The following is a 27,425-nucleotide window of genomic DNA, read 5'->3' as shown; positions in this document are numbered from 1 at the left end:
TTAAATATACAGACAGCAGTGTACACTTTCTTTTTTTTTTTTTTTTTTTTTTTTTTTTTTCCCCAGTGTCCTGTCTAGCACTATGGCAATAGGAATTGATATCTCAATGCCAGATGGAGCTCGACAGATTTTGCTTTTACAAGTGGAGCAAACAGCTTTCGCCATAGTGCTCCACTTGATTTATGCTTGTAAATAGCTTTATTATGATTCCTGCAAGGAGAATTTCAAATTATATGGACATGACAATGGGAGAGTAAAGGAAGAACAAAAAGTGAAAGAAAAGAAAAAAAAAGAGTAGAGGTGAAAGAAAGAGGAGATAAAAGGAAGAGAATGATAAAATGTCCTCTGTCTGCTCCATCACCTGGAAAGAGACACAAAAAGAACAGCACAACCAACAGACATAAAGCAACAGATACACTCGAATAACACCTAGATGCCATTGCTAAATCATATATATTATTATGTAAGCTGACATGTGTAATGTGATATTTGAAAAAAGAAAGTGACACAACATAAATAAATAAATTATAAGATTACTGTATATAAGTGAACACTTAATACCTGGGACCCAGCACCAGTGGGAGATGTGAAAGTGCACTAGTTTAGGTGAAGATTATCCAGAAATAGCTTGATAGTGATTGTGGAGAACCGAAGACCCACCTTCCCCGAGCACAGAGGCAGGCGTCAGGGGACCCGTAGCCCCGGACTCCCAAAGGGGTCCCTAAAGCAGGTCGCCCAGGAGGGGCCGACACAGGATATCTGCAACCCCCCCCCCCCCCCAAGGAAGGAGCAGAGATGACCCCGAGGAAATCCCCCAGCCACCGCAATGCCGACGCCCTCAAGAGCCGCGGAGACGAGCCCGTGGGCTCCGCCGGCAGCCAGCCCCGCTGAAGTGGTCCCGGCCATGGGCCCTGAGGGCCAGAGGCCCCAGGGGCGCCCCGCCCCCGTGACGAGGGCCCCGGCCGCCCCCCGGGGGGCCAGGCCCCGCGAAGAGGCCGCCAGGAGCGGGCCGGCGCACGCCCGGGAACCCGCCCCAAACCCGAAGCCAACTAACGCGCCAGGGGGCCAAGGCGCCCGCCAACGAAGTGGAGGAGGGCAGGACGTGGTGGGATGGGCTCCGCACCTATCGGAGACTTGAGATGTTCTTGGGAGAGGGAGCGGACCACACCCATACCTGGAAAAAAAAAAAAAAAAAAAAAAAAAAAAAAAAAAAACTCATTCACCCCATCCCTCCCTTGTGCCCCACTCGCCACACACAGAGAAAAAAAAAAAAAAAAAAAAAAAAAAAAAAAAGACGCTGTACACACATTCCCACATAACACTCACATCCATCACTGACCAAAGGGTGGGGGGTCACCCCAAACCGACTATACGACTGCTTGTGCCCGACCCCCGGCCCCGGCCCCCGACCAGACGCCCCCCGGACCGGGCCCCCCCAAGAGGGCGGGCCAACACGACCCGCACGAGCCACCCGGCCAGAGCCCCCCCCTCCCCCTAAATACCTAATAAACCCACTCCCTCCCCCCACCTTACCCTTGCCATCCCTGCCCCCCGTCCCCTGGGGGGAGCGGAGGCATCAGCCCCAGACCTGGTAGGCCGCTGACTGCACACCGCAGTCCCCCCGCCAAGACCCTGGACACAGTGGCCCGCACCTCCTCCAGGCCCCAGACTCCTTGCCTCCATCGGAGAACGGGGGTGTGCAGAAGACCCCGACCCTCCCTACGCCTGCTCAAATGTTGTGTTGTTGCATGTTGTTCTCAAGTGCGTTTAAAAACTGGGAGCGCCGAAGGGGATGCACGGCACAGCCCACCCCCCTTTCGGAAGGTAGCTGTTGCCAGCGCACCCCTTCCGTGTGACTGCCCAGAACCCTCAATGTCTAAGTGGGAGAGGAGGTGAAGGGAGCCGTCCGAGGTGAGGCCCACACAACATAAGCCCCCTCCCAGACGTCTTCCCCCCACCCCCCCCTACCATGGCCTATATGAGTGTGTGATGTGAAAAATGTTTGAAGTGAAAGTGTCTAAGATGCAAAATAAAATTGGGGAGAGGGGCGTCACCAGAAAGTGGCAACCTCCAGTAACGCCCCCTCCCTCATGACCTACATGTGTGGCGGCGTGATGGAGCAGGCAGAGGGAGGAGTCCGGGGATGGGGAGCAAATGACTGGGAAGCCAACCCAGGGAGCCAGCTCCCCTACTGACTCCAATATGCACCCCCGCTCCCCGAAAGCCCCACCTAGAGAAGGGGGCCTCGCCAGCGGCACCACCGTAGCCCGGGGGCCAGGGAGAGGCCACAGGGCCCGCCAGCCAACCACCCACCAGGACCAACACCTAAGCCCCCCCCAGCCCACCCACCAAGCCTACTTAAACTAACTAAATAAATTAATAAATAAATAAATAAATAAATAAATACATAAATAAATAAATAAATAATAATAATAATAATAATAATAATAATAATAATAATAATAATAATAATAATAATAATAATAAGAGGGGGGGACCCTGGCCAGCCGGCCCGCACGAGCCACCCCAACCCCACCCCCCAGGTGAAACCCGCACCGGAAGACGACACGGACCAGGACCGGGACAGGGGGCCGGACACAAGCCCACCAGAACGTCAACCCCCCCCCCCAACCCCCCCCCCCCCCCCGTGGATTTAATCCCTCCCCAACATTAACGTTCAAACAACTCACCATACATTCGACAGTAGACATCCAGGCTGGGTAGATCCCTACTCCCCCTCCTTTCCCCCTCCCCCCACTGGCAGAGTGCCTTTCCAATAAAGGAGAAGAGCATCTGCCCAGAGGTGTTAATGACCATGCCCCCCTACCAGCTCAACGGGCCCCGAGGCCCCCCAGCGCACCAGAGGCCCCGTGCAGGGGCGGACACCCGGGCGCGCGCCGGCCCACACCAAAAGCGGCACACCCCCCGGAACCGGAACCCCCGAGGCCCCGCCGGGGCCCGCGCCCGAGGGCGGCGCGCCCCAGGGACCCCAGACCCCCAGACCCACCCCGGCCCCACCCAGCGGCAGCACAGCTACCAGGTCAGTAACCCACGTCCGTCAACACGCAGCTCCCAAAGAGCGCCGCAAGCGGCTGCTGTAGGCCACCCGTAGGCCTCCCAAACTCCTCCCAGATGGGGGCAACAGACCCCGGAGCCGGATCCACCAGGCGCCCTACTCCAAGTGCCCCCAGGGCCCCAGGAACCCCTCCATCCAGCCACTGCGCCCTGCAGGAAGCAACCCACCGCCCCCTATTCCACTAAGTGATGGTGTTGATCAGAGGAGCCCAAAAAGACCAATCAGATGTGGAAGCAGATGCTGTCTCTAGATTAATATGATCCAACAAAAGATCTCTATACTGATTGATACTGAGATTTTGTTTACTTTTCCAATTCATGAGGATAGTTTTCTTTGCGATGCATAAAGCAGTAAAAACCATGTAAACTATTTCTTTTTTCAGAGGACTTTCCTCAAAATTACCGAGCAGGCAAACTGATGGGGATGGTGTAATCTTACAGCTCAAGCACCTTGATAAGTCCTTACATATCTGTGTCCAGAACCTCTGGACTGGTGTGCATAACCATAACGCATGAAAATAATTATCAGGATGATTGCCTATGCAGTGTGGGCAGATATTAGTGTACACTTTCAGTCTCTTTCTGCAGGATGACGTTTGCTCAGGGATGTGCCATCTGCTCAGCAGTTGAGTTGAACTGTTAAACCTTTGGTGTGACCTCTAAGAGACAAGTCTGGCACTAAAACAGGAATCTTCCATTTGATTGAACTACAAGTGTATATTTCTAATAGGTTTCTACAGCAGTAGTGTTGCTTAGGGTAGCATCAATATCCCAATCATCCACTGTAAAAAACAAATCAATTAGTGGATTTCAGTAGGCCTAATGGCTTTCAGGGAAAGTTAGTTGGAATTGATATTAGCAGGTCAGAGCTGCAGGTCAGAGCTTAAAAGAATTAAAGCCAGTGGATTGTAGTTGTTGTTTTTAGGGAACAATTTGCATAAATAAAAATGTGAATTAGCATCAAAGTGTTTTACAAAAAATGTAAATTCAGAATTGAACGAGAAAAATTAAAATCGATGTCTGCTTTGCAAGTACGTTTAGGACGACAAAAGGATGCGAAGAGTATAGCAGGACGCCACGTAAACCCAGTCATGAAGATCTCAGAACAGAGAGCCGCACATTCTGGACAGTCTGGAAACATACAGAGGCAGACTAAAGACGAACAGAAGACAGGAGTGCTTTTTAGAAACCAAGGTGGGCTGTGAAACACCCAAAGCAGCTAAAGCTACTTAAAAGACAAGGCATAATACGTAACTACGACAGACGTCTATGAAAGAAAAGAAAAAGGAAAACTGAGGCAGATAAATATAAAGAATTCCCACACAAATCTACACCCTGTAACCCGGTCATAAATCATGTAAAAAGCGACAAAGAGATTTGCTGTTTCTCTGCATAGCTGAATAGCCAGCGAGAGAAAAAAAAAAAAAAAAAGAAAGCCAAATTGCTGATTTGAAAAAGTTACAGAAGCAGTCGAGTGGTTGGCTGTTTTTCAGCATTTGCATGTCTTTGAAATCATTGCTTTTACTTTTGCTAAAACCTGCTTGGGCACACTGGGACTCCTCTGTAAATGGCCTCGATTTGCCTTGTAAAATGTGTCCATAAATTGTAAAAGAGATGGTAAGGCTGCCTACTGTGTTTGTCAGGGCCGGAGTGGAGCTGCAGATACTGCATGTCTTTGCTGTGCAGCTGCATGTTGAGCTTCTGCAGGGACTCGTCCCTCTGCCTCAGCGCGGACTCCAGGTTGAGGATCCGCTCGACGTGTTTCTCCACCAGGTTCGTCTGTAATCACACGCACACACGATGCAGGTCAAGAAGGGAACACGGTCAAATGTTATCTGCAAAAAGAACCTTCCAAACATGACATTAGAGATTTTACAAAACAGACAATCAGAAACACTGTACCATTAAAACTTCAAACAGAACTATCTATGCATAACTGATTTCTGGATCCTGCTCCAGAAATTAGGTCTGAACCAGAACTTCCAATGATTGTGAGCTCTTAAATATAAGCAGGGTTTTCAGGTTTTTAGGAAAACTCTTATATTTTGCGTCTATTTATTTCATCAGATTGATTGAGAGACACAGGAGGAGGACAGCAGGACAAGAATTTAATGGGTTCGATATTTGGCTTTGATTACTGATCAATAATATTCTTCATTATTTTGTACAAAGGATGCCACAAATATGGAATAAAAATCTAGCATGTGGAGAACTCATTGAGAGTATTTTGTAAATAATATAGTAATTTCTTTGTACTTTTATTACAGTGATACATTTCTTAAAACAATAGAGTTAGCAGAAGGTTTTCCCAAAGAGGGAAATTCATACTGTGGGTTTGAGGGGAGATTCAATTGCCTGATAATTAATTTGATGTCCAAATGCCACCAACATTTACCTGGGAGCTGTTAACAGGGAAAATATATGAATCCAAATCGCTCAGAGTGTGAAAAGATTGTCAATAGCTCTGAAATATTTAGGTCCACGTAATGCTTTAAAAGTGACAAAGAAGCCTTTAAATTCAATACCGAATACACAAAGGAAGGAAATTCAGGTAAGGAAAATAAACATGCAAAATGGAGTGAGATGACGTGAAGAACTAACACTAAACATTCCCCTGATTTGGGGCTTTTCAGCAAGACATGAGGGCAAAAGGGCTCAATACTGATCAGGTCTGATTAGAATCAAGAAACTACTTTAAAAGAATGTCTCAGAACATGAAGCAGAATGGAAGATCTCAAAAAGTAAAGCGTCATTCCCGATCTAACGAAAATTTAAACAGCGTTAAGACATTGTCAATAGGAATGGGAGTCATAGAGCGTTCTTCAAGGCTTTGGGACTCTAGAGAACCGTGGGGAGAGCCGTTATCAACAAACGGATGAAACTATGGAACAGAAGGGGGGCCTTCACAGGAAAGGCGGACCGGATAAAATTACTCCAAGAGCGCATTGACGACTCCTACAGGAGCCCATGAAAGAATCCAACAACATCCTAAACCCTGCAGACATGACTTGCCTCCGTTAAGATCAGTATTCAAAATTCACCAATGACAAAACAAGATAAGGAAAAAAGTGAATTTTATATATATATATATATATATATATATATATATATATATATATATATATATATATATATATATATATATATATATATATATACTTTTGGAAAAAAGTCTGTATATATATGTGTATATATAGTATTCTGTGGACTGAAGAGACAAAAGTGGAACGTTTTGAAAGCCGTGGGTTCCATTAAATCTCATGTAAAACCAACAAAGCCTGTATGAAAAAAGTTGTTATACTGAGAGTCATACATGGTGTTGCCAGTATTATGGTTTAGGGTTGCTGTACTGCTGCAGGGCCTGGACGACTTGCCATAACTGAAAGGAACCATAAATAGTGTTCCCTCCCAGAAAGTCCTGACGCCCACACTCACCTAGGCTATGCAGCGGAAAAACGATCCGAAGCGCACCAACTCCACCCCTGATATGACTCAAGTAAAACATAAATGACGGAGTGGCTTAGTTCCAATCTGACTTACATACGTATTACAGTGTCCCTTAAAGCTTCCTAGCTGGAAACCCCTCCAATGTGGTTGAATTAAAACTATTCTGCAAAGAAGAGTGCGCCAACATTCCTCCACAGTGATGCAAAAGACTCATAACCAGTTATGACAAATGCTTAACGGCAGCTGCGCCCGTCAAGTTGTCTCGGATATTAAAATTTGTTCCATTAAGGTGTGACAAAAAACTGACAAAAACAGAAGAAATCGCTGAGGGGGTGGGGTGTGCTCTTTCATGGCGCTATAGACTTTCATTCATGTACATTATTTCAGTTTAATGTAGCTCATTAGTGCTACAGCACCATGGCTCTTAATAAAGAGAAGTGTTCTAAGAAAATAAGTCATTCAGCAGCTCTTGAATCTTCAAATTTCTTTACATTTTTAACCAAAATAACAACTAATCAGTTGCATTTCTTGAGTGTTTTTAACCCCCTTTCACTTTAAATTGAAATGTCCTTCACCTTATAGATTGTGTTAATGAGTAAGTGAGCGACTGGCTGGAACGTGAAGGAGGCGCAGTTTGCAGATGAGGTCCGGTAATGAGCTGCAGGTGACCCTGCGATGGTCCCTGCCAGGTGGCAGCTCCCACATCTGTGGATTATTTCGTTGCCTCATCACTCTGACAGTTTAGAGCTGCTGAAGATGGACTCCGCTGTCAGGTGAGATGCTTTATTACCCCAGAAAGGCACCAAGGGAAGTTCGGCCAGCCAAGTCTGTTCAGTTGGAAAAGCTCCGCCTGGTGTTGATTTGTAAGCACTTAGAATAAACGAGATCTTAAAGTCTCGACCAGCAGAAGGATACACAAAGGGAAATTAAATCACATGTGGCTTAATTCTTAATGTGAGCAAAATGAATCAAGTAAATAGTCAAAAGCTGAATATTTTCCTTCTTTTGTAGCCAAATTATAGTCTACAGGATCAGAAAATGCAGTTTTTGTTGAAAAAACAAAGATCCATGACATACAATAAAGTACTTCAACAGTGAAGTACTTCATTATCTGATTGCCAGCATATTTTACTCAAAATTTTGGATGTAAACTGGACATTGGAGTAGGTGTCGCAGATGCAAGAATGAACTTTGTCCACCAGGGTTTGTTGGGAGGTGCTAAAGCCCTTAAATGATTTCAAAAACCTAATTCTTTCAAACTATTTTGTTAAAATTAATCCTGATAAGATCCAGATGTCCAAATTCTGCCTAATTGTTGTTCTTATGTTTCATTTTTATGTTATTGTTTTTATCTGTTTTCCATTGTAGCATTCTGAGGTTTGATGTCAAATGTAAAGTGCATTACAAATAAAATGTATTATTATTATTATTATTATTATTATTATTATTATTATTATTATTATTATTATTATTATTATTATTGTTCTTGTCATGTTAGCCACATAATTGAGTTTAGTTGTTTAACTGTTATAAAAAATTATTCTAAAATTTTTTGGTATCTTCAAATTTAAAATAGCTTTTTTTCTGTTTTTTTTATTAGATTGTATGTGCTAGACAGACACAAAGTAGTGTATAATTCTGAACATGATATGTTATTTTATTGCAAATAAAAAAAACTGAAAAATGTGGTGGGGTTATGTATTCAGCCATAACCCCACCAACTCATCCTTTTTCTCTGATGTCCCTAAATACATAAAATGCAATCATCTGCCCTTACAACTCACCTAGTAAATAAAGCGGACCTGTGCGTGAATTCATCTCAGTACATAACATTCTCACTGTCAAAAACCAGACCATACTCACACGTATAACCAGCACTGCTGGAAAAATTGATCTGCCAACACCCAACCTTTCTGAACTCAGTTACAAGTCCATCACACATGTCAGAATCTCAATAACGCAGGACTCTACTCATCCACTACAGGAATGCAAAATCTCATTGAGCTCAAGACGCAGTTATAGGACATTAAGGTGAGGGAGGACACGTTTTGGAAAGAGCCTGATGCCTGCAGTCATTGGCGTCCTAAACAACAAGCCCCAGCGAGGCTGCCATGTATTGACATGTTGTGTCCTGTGCAGTATTTTTATGATGTATTCAGTGTGGTGGAGTTATGTTGTGTCCTGTGCTGTATTGTTACTACCTTCTGGTGATGGGAGTCCAGGGGCTGAAAAGAATTTCCCATTGAGACAATAAAGTCTAAATGCAAATGATCAAGGAAGAAGACCAAATAACGCAGCAGGCAGTTCAAGGGAGTAAGTTTAGAAGAGGTTTATTCTCGGATTATTATTTTATTTTCTTGTATGTGATAACTACAGCGCTGCCAATGCATGTCCGGCGTCCACCTAAACTTGACAGACCAGGTAAGTAGAGCTTTAATCACAAAAGCAGCCCAGAGGTTCATGCTAACTCTGGAGGAGCTGCAGATATCCACAGCTCAGGTGGGAGAATGTTTTGACAGGGTAATTATTAGTTGTGTACTCCACAAATGTTTTCTTATGGAAGAGTAGTAAGAAGAAAGCCACTGTTTAAAGAAAGCCATATGACGGCAAGTTTGCCACAAGCCATTTAGAGGACACACCAAACATGTCACAAGGTGCTCTGGTCACAAGAGACCTAACAGGCACTTTATTGCCAGTGTGCAAAATGCTATGCAGGAAAAAACAGCACTTTAAATAAAACATATGTGGTACCTAGCGGCTGAAAAAGACTTAACACAGGGGCGCAGATTCATCTTTCAGTATGATGACAATCCTAGACGTGCGGCCAGAGCCAGAATGGAATAAAATGAAATTATAGGTATGTGTTAGAAAGTCCTGACCTAAATCAACTGAGAATCTGTGGCAAGGCTTGAAAGTAGACACTCACAGATGCTCTTCATCCAATCTGACTGAACAGGAGTGAAAAGTACAATTACATCATCAGCTGCAAAATATTTTCTCATGGGCCTCAGGCCACGCTCAGATTCCCTTCAATTATGTGCTATGTTGCGTTGGTGTGTTACAAGAAATCTCTATAAAATACATTGAAGTTTGTGGCTGTAATGTAACAACTTTTGTGGGGGGGGGGGGTATTAGCCTAGAAAAATATTTAGTAATGTACTCTCTGGTCGATGATGTTAATTGGAAAAACTATGTTATGTTAAAAAACAAATGCAAAATGTGCTCACTACTTTTTTCAACTTTCGGAACAGAAATATGAACATTTCTGCAGCAGGCAACTTCTAAATTTGAAGATCTTTCATATCATATTTTTAGCTCAAAATCCACATATTTCATTGAAGATTAATGATGTCATATCTGGCTTTTAAATCGAATCAAGGTCTACAAACTGTGACACTAATACTTGACGTATAAACCATTAGACACCAATGTAAAGCTATAAGTATTGCCACTGACCATCTTGTCGAGGTCCCTCTGGAGGTTGTTCTTCTCCATGTGGATCTTCTCGTAGGCCTGGATCACATCCTCCAGCTGCTCCTCCCTCTCCTTTCTCTTCTGGAGCTGAAGAGAGGCAGATAAAAAGCTAAAAAACACGTGTGTGTGTGTGTGTGTGTGTGTGTGTGTGTGTGTGCACACATACAGACAAAAACAAGTTGACACATTTTCCACTTCTGAGTTTTCAAACTTCGCCACAAAGGAAAAAAGATGGGGAAACTTATATTGTGAGAGTCATTAAATGTGTCCCTCAAGATGATGTTTTGTAACCGAGTGAAATTAGGACACTGAAATTCTAAGACGTCAGCATGCACTTCCCCCAATCTCACAAGCATATAAAAAAAGGACACATTTGATGTTCTGGCGGTTCAGTCTTCTTACCGTGTGGCATTATGTATGTCAGAGTGAGACACAATCTTATTTGGAAGAGCTGAGAGCAAAACTGGGTGAAATTAGGAGATTTTCAAAGGAGGCGAGGGAATAGAGCTTATCTAACCATGACGAAAAGGAAATATGGTCACTTTCATGCCTGTGCAAATTCTGAGTTATCCGGGTCATCGCAACAGCCAGCAGGCTTAAATCGGAGGCAACCGGACTTTTGTTCAGTGCTGGTCACTTTCAGACAACAGAGGGGTTGGGGGCATCAATAAGGGGCTGGAATAAACAGAGAGGTACTCTGCCTGCCGAAGCCCAGAGGAATGTTCCATTTGTCGATCGAAACGTGTGGTGAAAACTGGTACTGGTGCGCCGATGGCTAACGGAAAGCTTTGTGAAAGATTACAGCAGTATTTTATTGGGTTTTGATGTGACAGACCAACAAAGAATCAGAATCAGACATACTTTAATGATCCCAGGGGGAAATTACTTTTGTTACATGCTCCAGAACACACACACATTGTTATATATATATATATATATATATATATTTACAACATTCCACACAAGGTAATACCATCTCACAATAGTCATATCACTTCACCTTGAGGATCCAAGTGGATCCTTGTGACTTGTGCAAGAACAGTGCAGAAAATGCATAAATGACAGTTACGGGGGGGGGGGGGGGGGGTTGTAGAGATTGATAGCCACAGGCAGGAATGATTTCCTGTGGCGCTCAGTGGTGCATCTGGGTAAGAGGAGCCTTCTGCTAAAAGAGCTCATCTGCTGGGTCAGTGTGTCATGGAGAGGGTGTGAGACATTGTCTAAGATGGACTGTAGCCTGGACAGCATCCTCCTCTCTGCTAGTAAAGTAAAACATTTTAAATGTGTAAGATGCATGTTGTATAGAGCTCCTATTACTCTATTACCTCTAATTATAATCACCTAAATAAAATGTCCTTAATTAGTAAAACCAGCCCATCTGTGAATTCAATGCCCTTAGTCATGCATCACCCCCATAGTGACACATGGCAAATGGCTTGTACTTAAATAGTGCTTTAACTAGTTTGATTGCAATCAGTTATTTACCCATTCACACACCTGGGGGAGACTGACTAAACCACTGGGCACTCTCACCACCGCCAGCAGGCAATTTGAGTGAAGTGTCTTACCAAACGACACAACAAATGAGACAGTAGGAGCAGGGGATCGAACCGGCAACCCACCAATTGCAGGACAAACTCCCTAACACCTGTGCCAGTGTTGCCCTAGATGCTGTGGGGTGATACTGTGGGATGCATTTTTCTAGCGGGGAAACAAAATCCGGTCCGTAGATAAAAAGATGGATGGTCCTAAAACAGGATGGTACAATATAGTTTAGAAGACTCCAGACTATGGCAGGGGTCCATCTGCCACAACACATCCAGAGCTACAGTAGAACGGTTTAGATCAAAGCATATTCATGTGTCAGGATGGTCCAGTCAAAGTCCAGACCTAAGTCCAGCTGAAAACATGCGGCAAGACCTAAAAAATGAAGTTAGCAGAAACTCTTTGTCCAATCTGACTGAGCTTGAGCTGCTTTGCAAATAAGAAACTTGAAATGTTGTCCAAAGCTGGTAGAGACATGCCCCCAAAAGGCTTGAAGCTGTAAATTGCAGCCAAAGGAGGTTTTACAAAGTGTTGACCCACAGGGGCTGAATAGAAATGTGTGCTACACTCTTCAGATGTTTCCTTGGGAAACGTTTTGAAAACCATGAAATGCTTTTCCTTCAACTTCAGAACTTTGTACTACTTAGAGTTATTCACCTGACAACGCAATAAAATACATTAACATTTGAGGCTGTAACCAGACAAAATGTAAAAATGGTTAAATGCATTGCAAAGAAAGATGGCAAAAGAAAAAGGACTGTTCAATTAAAACAATTACAGCAAAGAAATAAAAAACAACGTATAGAACCATACGAGCAGGCAAAAAGGATTAAATATCAGAAACACAATCTTTGGGTGCTAGTTGCCATTAAAAGCTAGCCTTAATAAACAGGTTCTAAAGTTTGATTTTGAAAGACTTAGACCACTAATGAAGCTTAGATCCACAAGGAGCTAGTTCTAGAGTCTGGCTGCTGCCACTGATAAAGCCCAATCAGCCCAGTGTTTTGACCTTGGTGAATCTAATAACAACTCATTTGAAAACCTTAAAAACCTTTTAAAGTTTACCAAACACAAGTTTGGTAATTCAGATGAATATTGTGGAGCCAGGCCATTAAGTGCTTTAAATAAACCAATAAATGCTTAAAATCTATTCTGGAGTGGACAGGAAGCAAATGTAAAGAGTAGAGAGGAGGGGTGATACTATTACGTTTGGAGGTGTTGGTTGAGCCACTGTTTGACATCAGCGAATATTACTGTGAAGTGGCTTCAAGGATCAGTAAATCTGTAAATCATCATCATAATAATGAAAGGACTGCTCGTGGTGAGTCATTACTGAACCCGGAGGCAGCATTTGACCTTCACACACATACACTATGAACAAATTTTCAAAACAAGTTAGGCACGTAGCTTTGAATTTATCTTGGATTTTCTCAAATCTACCAAAAGATCACAGTGGTCTCAGATATAGTATCTGTACTGTACACCCCCCACTAATCTGGTTAATTCACATGTTGATTTGAGATAAAGTTGCGAGTATTTGGAGGTAATCCTGTCATTCAATGGACGAAGCCACTGCCAGCAGAACAGCCCTATAGCATAATGCCTCCATCACCATGACAGTCAGTGTTCTTAGGTCTGAAAGCCCTGTCATGACTCCTTCAAACATTGTTCTTACTATTGTGGCTAAATAGTTTAATCTGTCTCGCCTGACCATAAAACAGTTCTCAGGAAGATGTTTGGCTCGTCTATGTGGGCTGCTGAAAATGTCAGTACATGTTGAAGGTGTAGATTTCATGATCATTAGCCTCTTGCTTGGAGGGGCCATCTCAGTCCATATTGATGATAAACTAGCTTCACTGCAGACAGTGACGCTGATGTCCTATCATCTTCCAGTTCATGACAGCCTTGAGCTTTGGCATACAGCTTCTATTTTTGGCAAGTGAAACTTGGACAAAAATGTGTGTTCCAACCAGAAAAAGAAAAAAATGTTTCCTCTGAGAAAAAAAAGGCCACTACAGCTTTTCTAGATTGACAAATCCTGCATCTCTGTTTGACAATCCAGTCAACAAGTTGGCATCAGACCATAAAACGGCACTTGCCTGTCTGCTCTGTGTCAAGGGTGCTGTGATGTTAGACTGTTTCTCAGGAGCTGGGCTCTGCCCCTTAGTTGCCCTGAAAGGAACTCTTAAGGCTTCAGAATATCAACACATTTTGGATAAATTTTTTTAACTTCATGGTAACAGTCTGGGCATAGTGCCTTCCTATTCCATCTTGACTGTGCACCAGTGCACAAAGCAAAGTCCATAAAGACATGGATGAGGGAGTTTGGTGTGGAAGAACGTGACTGGGTCCTGGCATCAACTCGATAGAACATCTTTGGGATGGATTAAAACAGAGACTGAGGGTCAGGCCTTCACATCCAACATCAGTGTATGACCCCATATGACAAATTCCCGTAAACACTCACCTACATCTTGTGGAAAGGCTTTGTAGAAGACCTGAAGCTGAAAAGGGTGGACAAACATCACATTCAACCATATAGATTGAGAAGAGGATGTCACCCAACTTCATATATGTGTGAAGGCACATGAGTGAATACAGTATAACCTGTATACTGGTTTAATATTGAGATTCTCTACACCGTATTGGTCGGGTTTCCAAAGAGCACTCTCCAGTGAGCCATGTCTTATTTTGTCAGTCTGAATGCCAGGTGTCAGATACCTCTTTTAAAACATTTCCTCACTCTTTTGCAGTGTTTTTTTTTTTTTTTTTTTTACCACTGCTATTGCCAGTTTCACCACGGCCTTCCTGTGTGAGACGCCTGGCATGTCCCCGTGCCCTCATTCCCACAGTTGTGAGAGCACTGGAGTTACAGCTGAGCAGAAGAACACTCCAAGCCCCTCTCTGACATGTGTGTGAATGAAGCACGCACGTATGCACGCTCTTCGTCTTTTGCTCTCACTTTAACTTCTCCAAAGACATGTCCTCCAAAGTAAAGTGTAATGCATCTCAAAGACCATCAGTCAGGAGCTCCAGAACATTGACCTGAAGCTCCAGGGTTGCACTTCATTCTTGGACAGTTTCCCAAAGACATCCAGTCGTATCCATTTGTCGTAATTTTTTTGCCCAGACAGCAGCTGGAGCAGCTTAATTAGCTCTGGACATTTCTTGACCTAAATTGAGATGTAATTAAATTAGTTTTTAATGAAAAAAGGATTTCCTCTGAATGGGGCTTCCGGGGAAAAAAAAAATACTTTAGTGTGATAAAGGGTTTATTTTAGTCACAGTATTAAAAAAAGAATATGTGTTAAATTGGATTTCTTTTCCCCATGTTTTACTTCCTGATCTGGATTTGTACCTCATGGGTCAGGACGTTGACTCTCTGGTGCAGGTTGCCATTTTCTGACTGCAGCAGCGCTGTGTCTTTACTCTCGAAGGAGCAGTAGGAGTTGGTGTCCTCCCCAAACTCGCTAATCATCGGGAACTGCACAAACAAGGCAAATCAAACAGAGAGAGAGAGAGAGAGAGAGAGAGAGAAAAACACATTTTTTAAAAACATATTGCTGAAGAGTACAGTGGTAATTGTTCTGCCATGTTCCAGTTTTACATTCTTAAATGACCAGAGATAAACTTTAAGGGTTAATTCTGCTACTATTGAGATAGCATGTGGACTTTTCATTAGCGGTTGCCCTGAGCAGATGTTGTAATTTCAGAGCTTTTAAGAATAAGGATTTCCAATGAAAATAAATAAAGGGCCTAATTGGCCCCCAAATAAAAGCATACATTTACATTGTATTGCTTTATATCACTTATCCTGCCGTTGAAAGAAAGAAAAAAACATAGATTTTTAAACCGCTTGAGCCTTTTTCGCATTTTTTAACATTGCACCTCAAACTTGAATTTGTTCAATTGGGATTTTACATGATAAACTTACACAAAGTGCAGTATACAATTTGTAATATATATTCTTTACTAAACAGAATTGTATGGCATGCATTTGCGTTCATCAGCCCCAATGTCAATACTTTGGGGAATTACCTTTTATTACAATTACAGCTGCAAGTCTTCTGGGGCACGAGACAAAATATTTGCCCATTTTTCTTTGCACAATAGCTCAAGCTCTGTCCTATTAGGTGGAGATCATCTGTGAACAGCAATCTCCCGGTCAGAGATTCTTAATTGGAGTTAGGTCTGGATTTCGGCTTGGCGAGTGTAGCGCATGAACGTGCTTGATCCAAATCATTCCATTGAAGCTGTGGCTGCATGTTAAGGATCCTGCTGGAAGGAGACCCTCCACCCCACCCCTAAGCCTCTTACATAGGTTCTTCTAGGATTCTCATGTATTTAGCTTCATCTCTTTTTGTATTAACCTTCAGCAGATTTCCTGTCTGGAGAAAAGCATCCCCCTTAGCATAATGCACCATCATATTGAAACTTTGGTATGATCTGTTCAAATATATTTCTTTTAGTGTCCCTCGTTGTTTTTTTTGTCTTTTTTGTATTTTCTCCTACTTGTCCTCTGATTTACCTGGTTGTTTTATCCAGTACAGTTTGAGGAACAACATTTAAACTTCAGAAAATAAACAAATAATCAGTTTGATTAAATGTCTGAACAGAAAGAGTATAGAAAGTGTAGGTTAAGCATGTTTTGAATAGGATGTGCTTGATTAAGGTGTAGACCAAGTGTCTACATCACAAACCTGCTATTGTGCTCCTCAAAACATGTCTGCTTTGCAGGAATGGATCGTTTTCGTACCGAAAGAGGCCAAACAGAACAGTTCACAGCATCACACTGCCTCCACTAGCTTGCCGAACTTTTCATAATATATACCAGTGCCATGTGTTCCCTGGGTAAGGGACACACGTGGACCCGGTCTTCCATGTGATGTAAAAGTAAAACAGGATTAGTCAGACCAGGAAACCTTATTTCCTGGTCCAGTTGTGATCCTGTGACAGAAGTCAACATGAGTGCCCTGACTGTTCTGCAGCTATGATGCCCCGTGTGCAACAAACTGCAGTGCCCTGTGTTTTCTGTCACCCTTCTATCAGAACCAGCAGGAACTTCAGCAATTTGAGCAACAGTAGCACAGACAAGTCAACACCCCCCACGAGTAGCAATGACCCCAATGCTGGTTTACCACTGTTTTTCTTTCCTTGAACCAGCTGACATAGATACTGGTCATGCAGACTTGTAACACTTTACATGAGCTGCAGTTTTGGAGATGCTCTAGTCTAACCCAATCATGCAATCATAGTTTGCCCCTTGTCAGACTCATTCAAATCCTTATGTCTGATGATTTTTCTTGGTTCTACAACATGAACTTTGAGGAAGAAACGTCCCCTTGATGCTTAATATGTGCTACCCACACAGCACATGGCATAATGAAGAGATAATCAGTGCATTTCACTTCACCTGTCACTGGTCATTACGCTATGCCTGATTAGTGTAAATTTATCTGAAGTGTCATGGAAACTGTTGAACTAATACTTGTGAAAGGAAAAGGTCAGAGCTGCCACAAATTAAACTAACTGCGATGTTAAGAGCGCCTTTAATCCAGAGGTGGAATAGAGATGAATGAATATTTTGAACTCAAAGTTGCAATAATTTTGTATGAATCATAAAGTGCAACCACGACCTACATACCTGACTCCTCGTGGACTCAAAGTAAAGGGGGCACAGCAGGCATCCAAAGCCTAAATCAGATGTCCAATTTTTAAGACTTAATATACCCAAATTTAACCTAGTTGCTCGTGGGCAGTAAAACGTGCAATAATACAAGTTTTTAACTTTCATATTTTCTATTTTATTTTCCATACATGCCCTTACAATTGTCCGACGTGTAAAATGAGCTATCTTCTATTTACCACAGTTGCCTCTAGAGGCTGGATTAGTCAGTTTATGAGAGAGGGATATGGGTTGAATCCTCTGGTAATGCGCATGGGTGTGATGCACTGCGCTCATGTTCACCCGGCTACTTTGTTGAGTCTCCGCCGTAATTGATGCATTAGTGAGAGACCTCGGGCTAACTTCAAGATTTCTACTTCTATTACCTCACAAGACATTACGCCTCTAAACAAAAGACCCGTGCAGTCGCAGCGGCAGATGCTTTTCCTCTTCTCCCATGCAAATGCACAACACTGGTGTCATTTCATCTTGTCGCCAGAGGGGGCAAAGTTGTGCGAAAATCCTGGAAGTTACGCTATGCTGCTTTAAGATTGGATGCATTTTGGTAGGTACTAGACTGAAAACATCAGAAAAGTCTACAGAACGACTTTTAAAGTCCCCCAAAAAGCCTGGTGAACCATGAATGAGAACCAGTTTTAATGATTACAACAAAGTGATTAATGACTTTAGAGTTTTGCACTGTTCTCTGCGTAGTTAAAGACTTGCACTTGACACATTAAAGATCTTTATAACTTGAATTTGTGTTTTATTGACTGATAAACCTGTGTAGGAGCAGCAGCCTATCTTATCCTAAGTCACTTCTGAAAAGTTTTAGTTTACATTTAAATCAATGAAAAGTGTAATTAAGCAGCGTGAAAGTTAAATTGTCGACTATCAGTTGAGGGCTGAAGCAGATTAAATGTAATTTTAGATCTAACCTTTAAAGGTTTTTACGGTTACAAAACCAAACTCCGGTTGTTAGCAGAGAGTTGTGTTCCAGGCACGCTGGTTATATAACTCAGTGGCGTTCAACCTAAATGAACACATTTCCATTTAGAGTGCCTACCATAAGGGCTTTTCATTTTCTCTGTGAAGTCGTTGCCTCGCTGATGCAATGTCTATTTGGGGAGAAAACAACCCTTTTCCATTTAGAAGAGCATCTCTCTGTGCTCGGTTTAACCGTAAATGGGGTAAACATGTGCAGTCGCCCACCCCACCCTCCCTCCCCGAGGGCCAGAGATTCCTGACAGCGCTGAGATTCAAGAACTCTGAACTGGAGAGCAGCTTCTCTTCAGCCCATGTTCAAAGCGGCAAGAAGGGTTCCCGTCCATCACAGCAGCAGCTGCGCTCTGGAGCTTCTTTTCTAACGGGGTTGGTTGAGGCCGGGCATGTTGGCGGAAAATATTCTCTTTGTGTAATCTGGAATTATGTTTAAACATGAGCTGTAAGGAAGAACATAGTTTCTACAGGATACAGGCAGGATGCATAAAGATTTAGGTTAATCCATCCATCTATCCATTTTATGCCAGAAATATTAGATAGTGGGGCTCTTTCTCCCGAAAAGGGGGCAAAAGGCAAATTTCTAATGATGACTTCAAGTACAATCATTATTACTGACTATTAATGTCTTTTGTAAGAGTATTTCTTCTTTTCCTGACTGTCTTGATCACACCAACTGGCTCCACTCTGTTGAGCTGTTATGTTCCCTCAATCTACTGCCAAGTCCCTTTTGAAAGAGCCTGCCTTGTTTAAAAATCCTTCCCAACAATGACTTCCCAGATGATTTTATGTAACAAACCATCTGGAGCGTCGGGAAAAGAAACGATGGAGCCAAAACCTCACATTTAGGTACATCTGAGCCTGAGAATCTTACCATTTTAATAACTGTGCTCGTTCGGTTTCACTTAGGGTATTAAGTTATTTAAACCCATTATTAAATATAGCAACAGTTCCTGGTAATTAATATTTGGCAGCAGGGCTGTATATTTTGGGACCTCTTTTCTGTTCTGTTTGGAAAAGTAAAGCCTTCAGCAAAGTCTGCCGCTAAGTTTGGAGCGCAGAAGACTGAAGCATTAGTGACAACACGCCAAGCACAACACGGATTAATCCAGACAGTCTGATACTAGGAGCTGGTGTGGAGGTGGGTTACAAAGCACCTTGCAGGTAGGCAGGCTAATGCACGAGGTGCAGACACTGCCAATCCGTCTACTGGTGAGCGCAGTCAAGGTCAGCTCAGGTCATGGTCCAGTAACCCATTCCTACTTCAGTCAATCACTTTGAGGTAAAAAGTCGTTTTAGGATCAAGATAACTAGAGCTTTGACGTGTAAAAGTCAACGTGGCAACAGATCTCTCACTTCTTCTGTAAACTGACTGTAAACTGTAGCGCCACCTTGTTTAGGCAGGGCTTATAATCCATGTGAAAAAGTCAGACTCGGTACCAAGGTTGCCCTTTTTATTGCCCTGTTTTTTTTTTTTTTCCTGAATCTCACCAAAACAACCCACCATAGAAAAAGAAGCAAAAACTGTTGTTGTTTTTTTTCAAACTAAGGAACACCTTCGAGCATGGAACTCTGTCTCTTCATGCATGAACTACTGGAACAGCAAGTTTGCATAATAAAATAGGAAAGTTTGTTGTTCCACAGTCATTCCAATACAGCAACAAGGCTTTAGACTAAGACTAAAAAAAGACAACCCAGCAATGGTGTTTTTGCAGAGGCTGCCCATGCTAAGTCCAGAATTATTCATACCCCCAGCAAATATAGATTTAAAATGTACTTTTATTCAACCAACAGGTTTGTTTCTGACAGAAAACAAGATGCATCTCTCTAAACGACAACAAAACAATGTAAAAGGATTATTAGTTTTTAAGAAAATTATCTTTTTCAATCTACATTTAACCAAGTATATGTTGAAAATATTAATAATAAATTAAATCTGTATTGCTATTATCACTCAAACCCGTTTTGTAACTGCTCAGCAACTTTTTGCATGTTTCCACTCGGGAAGGCCTGAATTCTTCAATTCAATTTTAATTCAGGTTGCCAATTCACAACACATGTCATTTACAGAGTCAATTAATTCAAATCATGCAGACCGACTGTTTAAAAAGTTTTCTTCTTAAGGAAACCAAGCAGATTGCATCGACTCTGACTTGTAGCATTCACTCCTCCTGGTAATTTCGGTCACCCTAATCTTTAGCTCCTTCCACAGATTCTGCCAGGGTATGACTAATTTTAGGTCTATGTGTACATTTAAGAATCCTTTTAAAGTAGTGCTCCTCACTTTTAAATTCCTTTTATGTTGTGACCTCTCAGAGCCTCGTAGTCCTTGTTGTAGTCTGCGATCCTCTGATCAGATAAAGTTAGTGGTGCTTTATTTAAAAAAAAAAACAGATCTCTTAAAGCCAGTATGGAACAGGTTGTCAATGCTTGATTGCGTCAAATATTTTGCAGAGCTAGACTTTTTTGTTTTCGACATGCTTTTAAATAATACTCAATTTTATAACTTGTTTACTTTGTTTTATCACAAAATGTTTTGTATTTGTCTTTTTTATATCTTCCTCTGTATTTTTGAGCGTTTGTGAAGTTCTATGAGGTTTTTCACCTATCAAAGGTGCTATTTGTAAATGTATTTTCCTTACCAACTGCCCTGGGTTGCTACCATCTCATTGCGGGATTTGCTGCTTGTGTTAACAAGCAATTGATATTTATTTATTCAATTATCGGCAGAGCTCCTCGGCTCAGACTGCTGTCTGACCGGCATGCTTGCTGGTGGAGATGAGACTCGGTGGTTAGATTACGCAGCAGGTGAGGCAGAAATCCTTCTAGTGATGGCTGAATTGGCATGCAGACTGAACCGCGCCAGTGTGAAGGAATGAGCATAAAGTAATGACGTGGGAGGACAGAAAACAAGGAAAAACGGGAAAAGCAGTTGAAAAAAGGGGCCACAACGGAGGAGGAAAGTGCTGCAAGACACTAAAAAGGATGAAGCACGAGGGAATATAGGAACATAATGATGTGAACAGCGAGGGGGAGAGATAAATTGTTGAAATTAGGAACAAAGGAGGATTAGAAGGAAAAAAAGAAGTACACGCTTAGATATTTCACTAATCATTAGTCTTTGGTGTTCTGCTTTTTCTAGGAATTATACAGGAACACCAGACATTTTCCTCTTAGATTCTGTTTCCTATTTTTCACTTTAAGGTTGTCAATGTAATCTACTGTATACAGAGTAGGAATCAAACGCCTCATGTTTGCTTCTCAGAAAACCAAAGAGATCAATGCGATTGAAATAAAAAAAAAAGATTGCTTTGTTATTGTAGAATGTCAAATATGTGCAAATGAAGTTCAAGGAGGAGAGAGTCAGAACCCCTGGACGCCTCCAGCGAGCAGCTGTTTCTGCAGGCTTCAGGCTGCCAAACTGCTGTTGACTCACTCACAGGTGGCCGTTTGCTCAGGGACCGCTCCCAGAGAGGCAGGTGTTGATTCTGCTGGAGCAGGTGCAGATGTTGGCCATTTGGAGTAGAAGTTGTCGCAAATGCAAACACGCCAATCCGACTCGTTTCTGTCCTTTAGGTCGCCATCTGCCACATTATTTATTTATTTGTAATTTTTTTTTTTTATCTACCTGAGAAATCCAGGATTCATTTTTTGTTTCCCGCTGCAAAATCCAGCTGATGTGATTCCTAACGCTTAGGAAGATGTTTTTTTTTTTTTTTTTTTTTCATTTTGTACAGTAAAGGGAATCGATAGTATAAAAGTAATGCGGAAATAGTTTTTTTTTAATTTTTGGAAAAAGTTTTATTACAAAACACCAGAATAAGTATGAAAAATGGTCAAAAAAACTGATTCTTATCAAGGAGACACTGTTTTAAAATTGCACTTGGCAAGTAACAAACAGTAGGGATGGATGGATGGATGGATGGATGGATGGATGGATGGATGGATGGATGGATGGATGGATGGATGGCATTATCTAATCCTAAACTTTCAGAACTTTTGTCGTCAGTATCCTCAGGTGCTCTCAGGGCTGCAGTTTGTAGTTTGGAGTTGTAATTTGTTAATTACATAAATCCTCAATGGGGGAAGCAGCTTTCTCTGTATGATCAATTTCTGTGAAGATTTCCTACTACCAGAGTGCAGACTGAACTCTGAAAATGTTTTACAGAGAGTGTTTTGAAAACAACATTAGTCATGAAGGCTCACCACTTCTTCCACTTTTATGCTAATATTGCAGTTCTGCTATCTAATTTATTCGGCATTGCACAACCTTATGAGGCGTTAGTTTTCTTTCACTTTGTGTCTGAATTTCAAACTTCTTATTATGTCTTGTGTACCACTGATCAGTCAAATCAGGGGAAAGACGTTGCAAACAAGCTTGGACTGTTAATGCTATGATGTATGATAAACTAGATAAAACTACAAAACAATCATTTTGCACATTAACCTTTTGTTATCCGCATTTTCAAATCTAATTGAATGGCATTTGTGTGTTTTCTTCATCTAGAATGAAATGACCTTCAAAAAATATTTTTTTTCCTTTTTGAAACTCTCACCACCTTAATAAAAACAGAAAACATCTCAGTGGCTCTCTACCCCTTCCAATAAATTACAACAGCACAAATCAGAGGTTCTTCTTTCTGACACCAACAAGGGCAAAAACAGCTATCTTGGTTGTTGTTGTTTTTTTTTTTTTTTTAATGAGCCAACTGTTGGACCTGAGCATGTTTTCACCTTGATCTCATAGATCTTCAGCTTCCTTTTTATGCTGGTGTTCTCTCGCTCCAGGCTGGACAGTCTCGTTTTGATTTCCTGGTAGGCGGAGATGAGGGTGAAGTGGGAAGCAGAGTACACGTCGTCGGTCGGAAGGGGCGAGGTCCTCCACGCCATGCTGCCGCAGCCGTCCTCCTTCAGGCCTCCTGCGTCGCTGCCTCCTCCGCCCAGCAGCCCCAGCTCCCCTCCACCGAAAAGAGACTGCATCGCTCCGGGCCTCAACCTGAAAGCAAACCAATATTGGGACATGAATTATTTAAGCACCAAATCTTTTCCATTCTTTGGAGTGCACCCTCCAAAAATACCAGAATTTTATAGTGCCGCCAGGCTGCATATTCTGAAAGCACCAATCAGCTGCTTGCAAAAAAAAAAAAAAAAAAAAAAAACTAAACCATTTGAATTTTGGAGCTTAGTTTATAAAATCTAAAAATGCTAATATAAAAAAAATACAGAAGATAATGTTTAGGTTATATTTACGGTACTAGTTTTGTAGATGGTAGATAACTACATTGCAAAAGTCACTCAATATACAGTCATATTCAGTAAATTAGAATAATATTGAAAAGTTCAGTTATTTCAGTAACTCGGTTCACTTCGTGAAACACATTATTTAGATTATAACACAGATTGATGATGTTTTATAGCCTTTATTTCTGTCGATCCACCTCCAACTAATAAAAACACAGCATTAAGAATTAGAATATTGCATCAGACCAATAAAAAAAGAAAGAGTTTTCATGCAGAACTGGGGACTTAATGAAAACTATGTTTAATGCTGGTTTATAAGTTGTTGTTTTTTTTTGTTTCAAAATGTACTTTTAATCTGATAAACAAGCCTCTTAGAAGGTATGAATGTATAGCTCATTGCAACCTACAGGTTGCCAGAACACCACTCTCCCTATTTAGCCCGAGCTGGGCCGTTAATTGTGAGCACAGTGGAGATAAATGGCGATTAGCTGATAATCACGCTACAGATGATATCTACTGTTATTCTATGCTATATGTCCAGATCATTATGGATATCCAGCATTATTTCTTTTCTAATTGAGATCTGATTTTTTTTTTTTTAAAAGTGTGCCTTTATTTTTTGGAGCAGTGTATTTGCACAGAGGGCTGTGCAAAAGTTTGAAATTATTGCACGCTTGTTGGTTTGCAGCTATTGTTAAAAAAAAAACACAAAAAAACTTCACCTTCAGACTCATCTGACAAGCTGATGATAACGCTGATACTGTTGCTTTCTCCAAAATAAGGCTGAAGCTGAAGGCACAAGTGAAGTGTTGACCTAATAGACAATCATGCACCCCTATTTATGCTTTTATGCTACATTCTCCACTCTAGGAAAACAGCAGATTTCTCTGCACTGTACATTTTTGAAATAACCTATTTTTCTTCTTGTCATCATGATCCGAGCGTTGTATTTTTCATCTGCTGTGTTCGGTGCCCTTGAGATTATTATTGTCCCCGTTGGTACGCTTTATCCACAGAGACTCCTTACACATGGGCAGGTCCAGATGACGAACTCTATGGTTGACCAGTAGGTATGAAGTGGGCTTTAGGGGCGGCTAGCGTGAATTGATCATTGCGGCAGACTGCTGAGATCCTTTTGATTGCAGCCAAAGCAGTAGTGGGATGGGATGCACATAGCAGCCGTGGTGCCAGCAGTTTATCAATATCTTACTTGAAGCACCGCCAGCCCAATGTGGGTGTGATGGCATCTTTAACATTTGATTTTCTATAAAAAAATATTGGAATATCAATAATGTTTAATATATGCCAGATACAGAAGTGAATGAAAACATTTCCCATTTAAAATGCTTTTCGTGCCTGGTAGCAATACTAACATATACTTTCTTTTTCAATTTTGGCTGCATAGGTAGGCTCACTAGTGCCTGAACAGAATCTGATATTTTAATCAGACTGATTAAAATATGAGTTGAGTCCATGCTCTCGTTCCATTTCACAGTACTTAAAAAAACATGAGCTTTGACAGCCTACTCTGAGTGGCATGATGAATGAGCCAGGTAGTTAGCCGATCCTGCTACATCACAGCTAACCAGCCCTCATGCCCCAAAGACTCTCAGCAATGCTTTCAAAAGTAACAAATGGCACCTGTGATATCACCTCCCTGTTGTAAAACGACCATAGATATGAAATGTGCCCAAAATTCATACAGGATGTGGCAAGGGGCACTGAGATGTGTCAGTTTAAGGACACAGAGGTAGTTACACAAGATGATTTTTGATGTATATTGGAATAGATGTCATCCTGACTCCCAGCTCTGCCTTGTGAGTCAGCGGTTGCCTACTGAGCTATTTTCATCTACTCCCTTCCTCCACTATGCTATTTTTCTTACATTTCTAAGAGTGAGGGGAATAAAGCCTCGGCCAATCCACATCTCTCTTTCGCGTCAGTTTAGGAGGATGATCCAACAGCACTCCCACCCGCTCAGGCACGCACACACAAACTCACGGCTGTGCACACAAAGCCCAAATACAACAATAAGAGCTGGCTGGAATATATGTTCAAGCAAAAAGGCCTGTTTGGCGAAAGAACCCACAGACACGTGTGTCAAAAGTGGGAAAATACAGCTACATCTAAAAGGAATTTAGAACATTGTGATAAAGTTCAAAATATTTCTTAAAAAGAACTGAAACATAAATCATATATCTTCATTACGCATAGAGTGAAATATGTCAAAACTTTATTTCATGTAATAAGAATGATTATGGCTAAAATATAACGGAAACTCAAAATTCAGTGCATCAAAAAACGTTGTTTACATATGATCAAAGAAAAAGGATATTTTAAGCAGAAATGTCAGGCAACTGAAAAATATGTTACTTTCTAAGCACTTAATACTTGGTTGGGCCTCCCATTGCATGAATTACTAGATCAGTGCATCGGGGCAGTCAGCCTGCGGCCTTCAGATCATCTGCATAGTTGGGTCTCATCTTCTTGACACTATTCCACTAGGTTATAGCAGAATGCAATGCTTGGAGTCTAAAGCGGCACATTAGCCTGTCATCATCACTGGCCAGGATATCTTTGATCCCCGAAACCGCATTTCTTCCTAATTCTCCCATTTACAAGGTCTTCCAGCAGTATCAACGCATCCACCGCGCAGCATTACGCACAAACTGTATTTGACAGTTTACAGCAATTAAAGTAATTGCCTCACACCTTGTCACAACTACCCGTTAATCTGTAGTGCTTGTCTCCCTGGTGGGAGGAATGTGATGAGAAAACCCTGATAAAATGTTGGGCAGACTTTTATTTAAGATTGAATTTTATTTGAAAGGTCCTTCTGTATAGTTATGGTTCTCCAGCATAAGCATGAATAAAACTGGTGTTGTGAATGCTTGTGATAAAGTGTATTTAAGATTAAAATCTGAAATGCGGTGAAGTTGAACGTCTGAGAGGAATTCAACCACTTCACCATCTGCGTCGTCAATTTCCTCCGTTGCCAAAATGAGCGTACGCATGGGTCAGAGGACCACATATTTTCCTGTTAATTTTATTTATTTTTATTAGATTCCAACTTTTTCGTGGAAAGTGACGTACACAAGTTTCAGGCCCTATTTTGTGCATATGCGGGCTATATAAATGTAGCAACAGTTTTTTTTTCCCCCGTCAGCTTCTTTTGTTAAGTAGTCTGTGTCCCTCAGCTTCCCTGCTCTCCTTCTGCCATACCTGTTCCACTTCTCCTCTGATTGCTCATCTGGTTTCTCTGTCATTTTCTCACTCCTTCCTCCGTATTTAAGATCACTAGTTCTCTTTGTTCAGTGCTGTATCCTTCCGTTGCTCTATTCATTACCGTTTAGGTTTGTCTACACGTTACAGCCCATACTCCATGTTCTGGTCTTCTTATGCAACTCCTATACATACTCCTTTTTAATTTTCCTTCACAAACTGAATCACAATAATAACATGTAAATAGACTGAGCTTACACAATGGTTTTCCAGTCAATCAGAACCTTTAAGATGATTTTTATTCAAGTCGTGTTTACTCGTTTCACCCATTACCTTGCTCAAGGACACTTTAACTTGTGCTGCAGGGAAGCTGGAATCAAACTTGCAACTTTACAATTACTAGACAGCTGCTGTTGCTACTGAGCCCCGGCCACTCCATGCACGCCCATCTCAATCTTATTAAATCAGAAAATTATTTAAAAGTTGTATTTTGTCATTTAGCTTGAATGAACCTTATAAAAGATATGAGTGATTTGTCAATGTATAATTTCTGTTCACTTTGAGGATCATGGTTTACAGCTGATGAAAACATAAAATGCAGTTTTTTTGGAACATTTGGACAATGCATGAAACCTAAAAAAAATAAAATAAATTTGTATAGCTCTTTGGTTTTATCAGAGCCTACGCAATCTTTGGATGACTGCTAACTTGACAGTTGTCCAGCAGACAGTCTTTCACCAGATGGATAAACTACAAA

The 27,425-nt window shown here is 41.6% G+C and overlaps 1 protein-coding gene across 1 annotated transcript in view; it reads right to left on the bottom strand.

The window, feature by feature from the left end:
* Window positions 1–27,425, bottom strand: part of tbkbp1 (TBK1 binding protein 1) — a 91,956-nt gene that overhangs the window by 26,729 nt on the left and 37,802 nt on the right. Inside the window, exons 3-6 of the mRNA XM_036142167.1 lie at window positions 22,940–23,201; window positions 14,900–15,025; window positions 9,979–10,083; window positions 4,707–4,854 (exon numbers count right to left, since the gene is read on the bottom strand). Coding sequence (XP_035998060.1) covers window positions 4,707–4,854; window positions 9,979–10,083; window positions 14,900–15,025; window positions 22,940–23,185 — 625 coding nt within the window. The 5' untranslated portion in view covers window positions 23,186–23,201. The remainder of the gene's footprint in view (window positions 1–4,706; window positions 4,855–9,978; window positions 10,084–14,899; window positions 15,026–22,939; window positions 23,202–27,425) is intronic.

Source organism: Fundulus heteroclitus, chromosome 10 (assembly GCF_011125445.2).
Source record: "Fundulus heteroclitus isolate FHET01 chromosome 10, MU-UCD_Fhet_4.1, whole genome shotgun sequence".
Classification (NCBI taxonomy): domain Eukaryota; kingdom Metazoa; phylum Chordata; class Actinopteri; order Cyprinodontiformes; family Fundulidae; genus Fundulus; species Fundulus heteroclitus.
The sequence above is the reverse complement of the archived record's forward strand: the minus strand, read 5'-3'. Positions and strand labels throughout refer to the sequence as shown.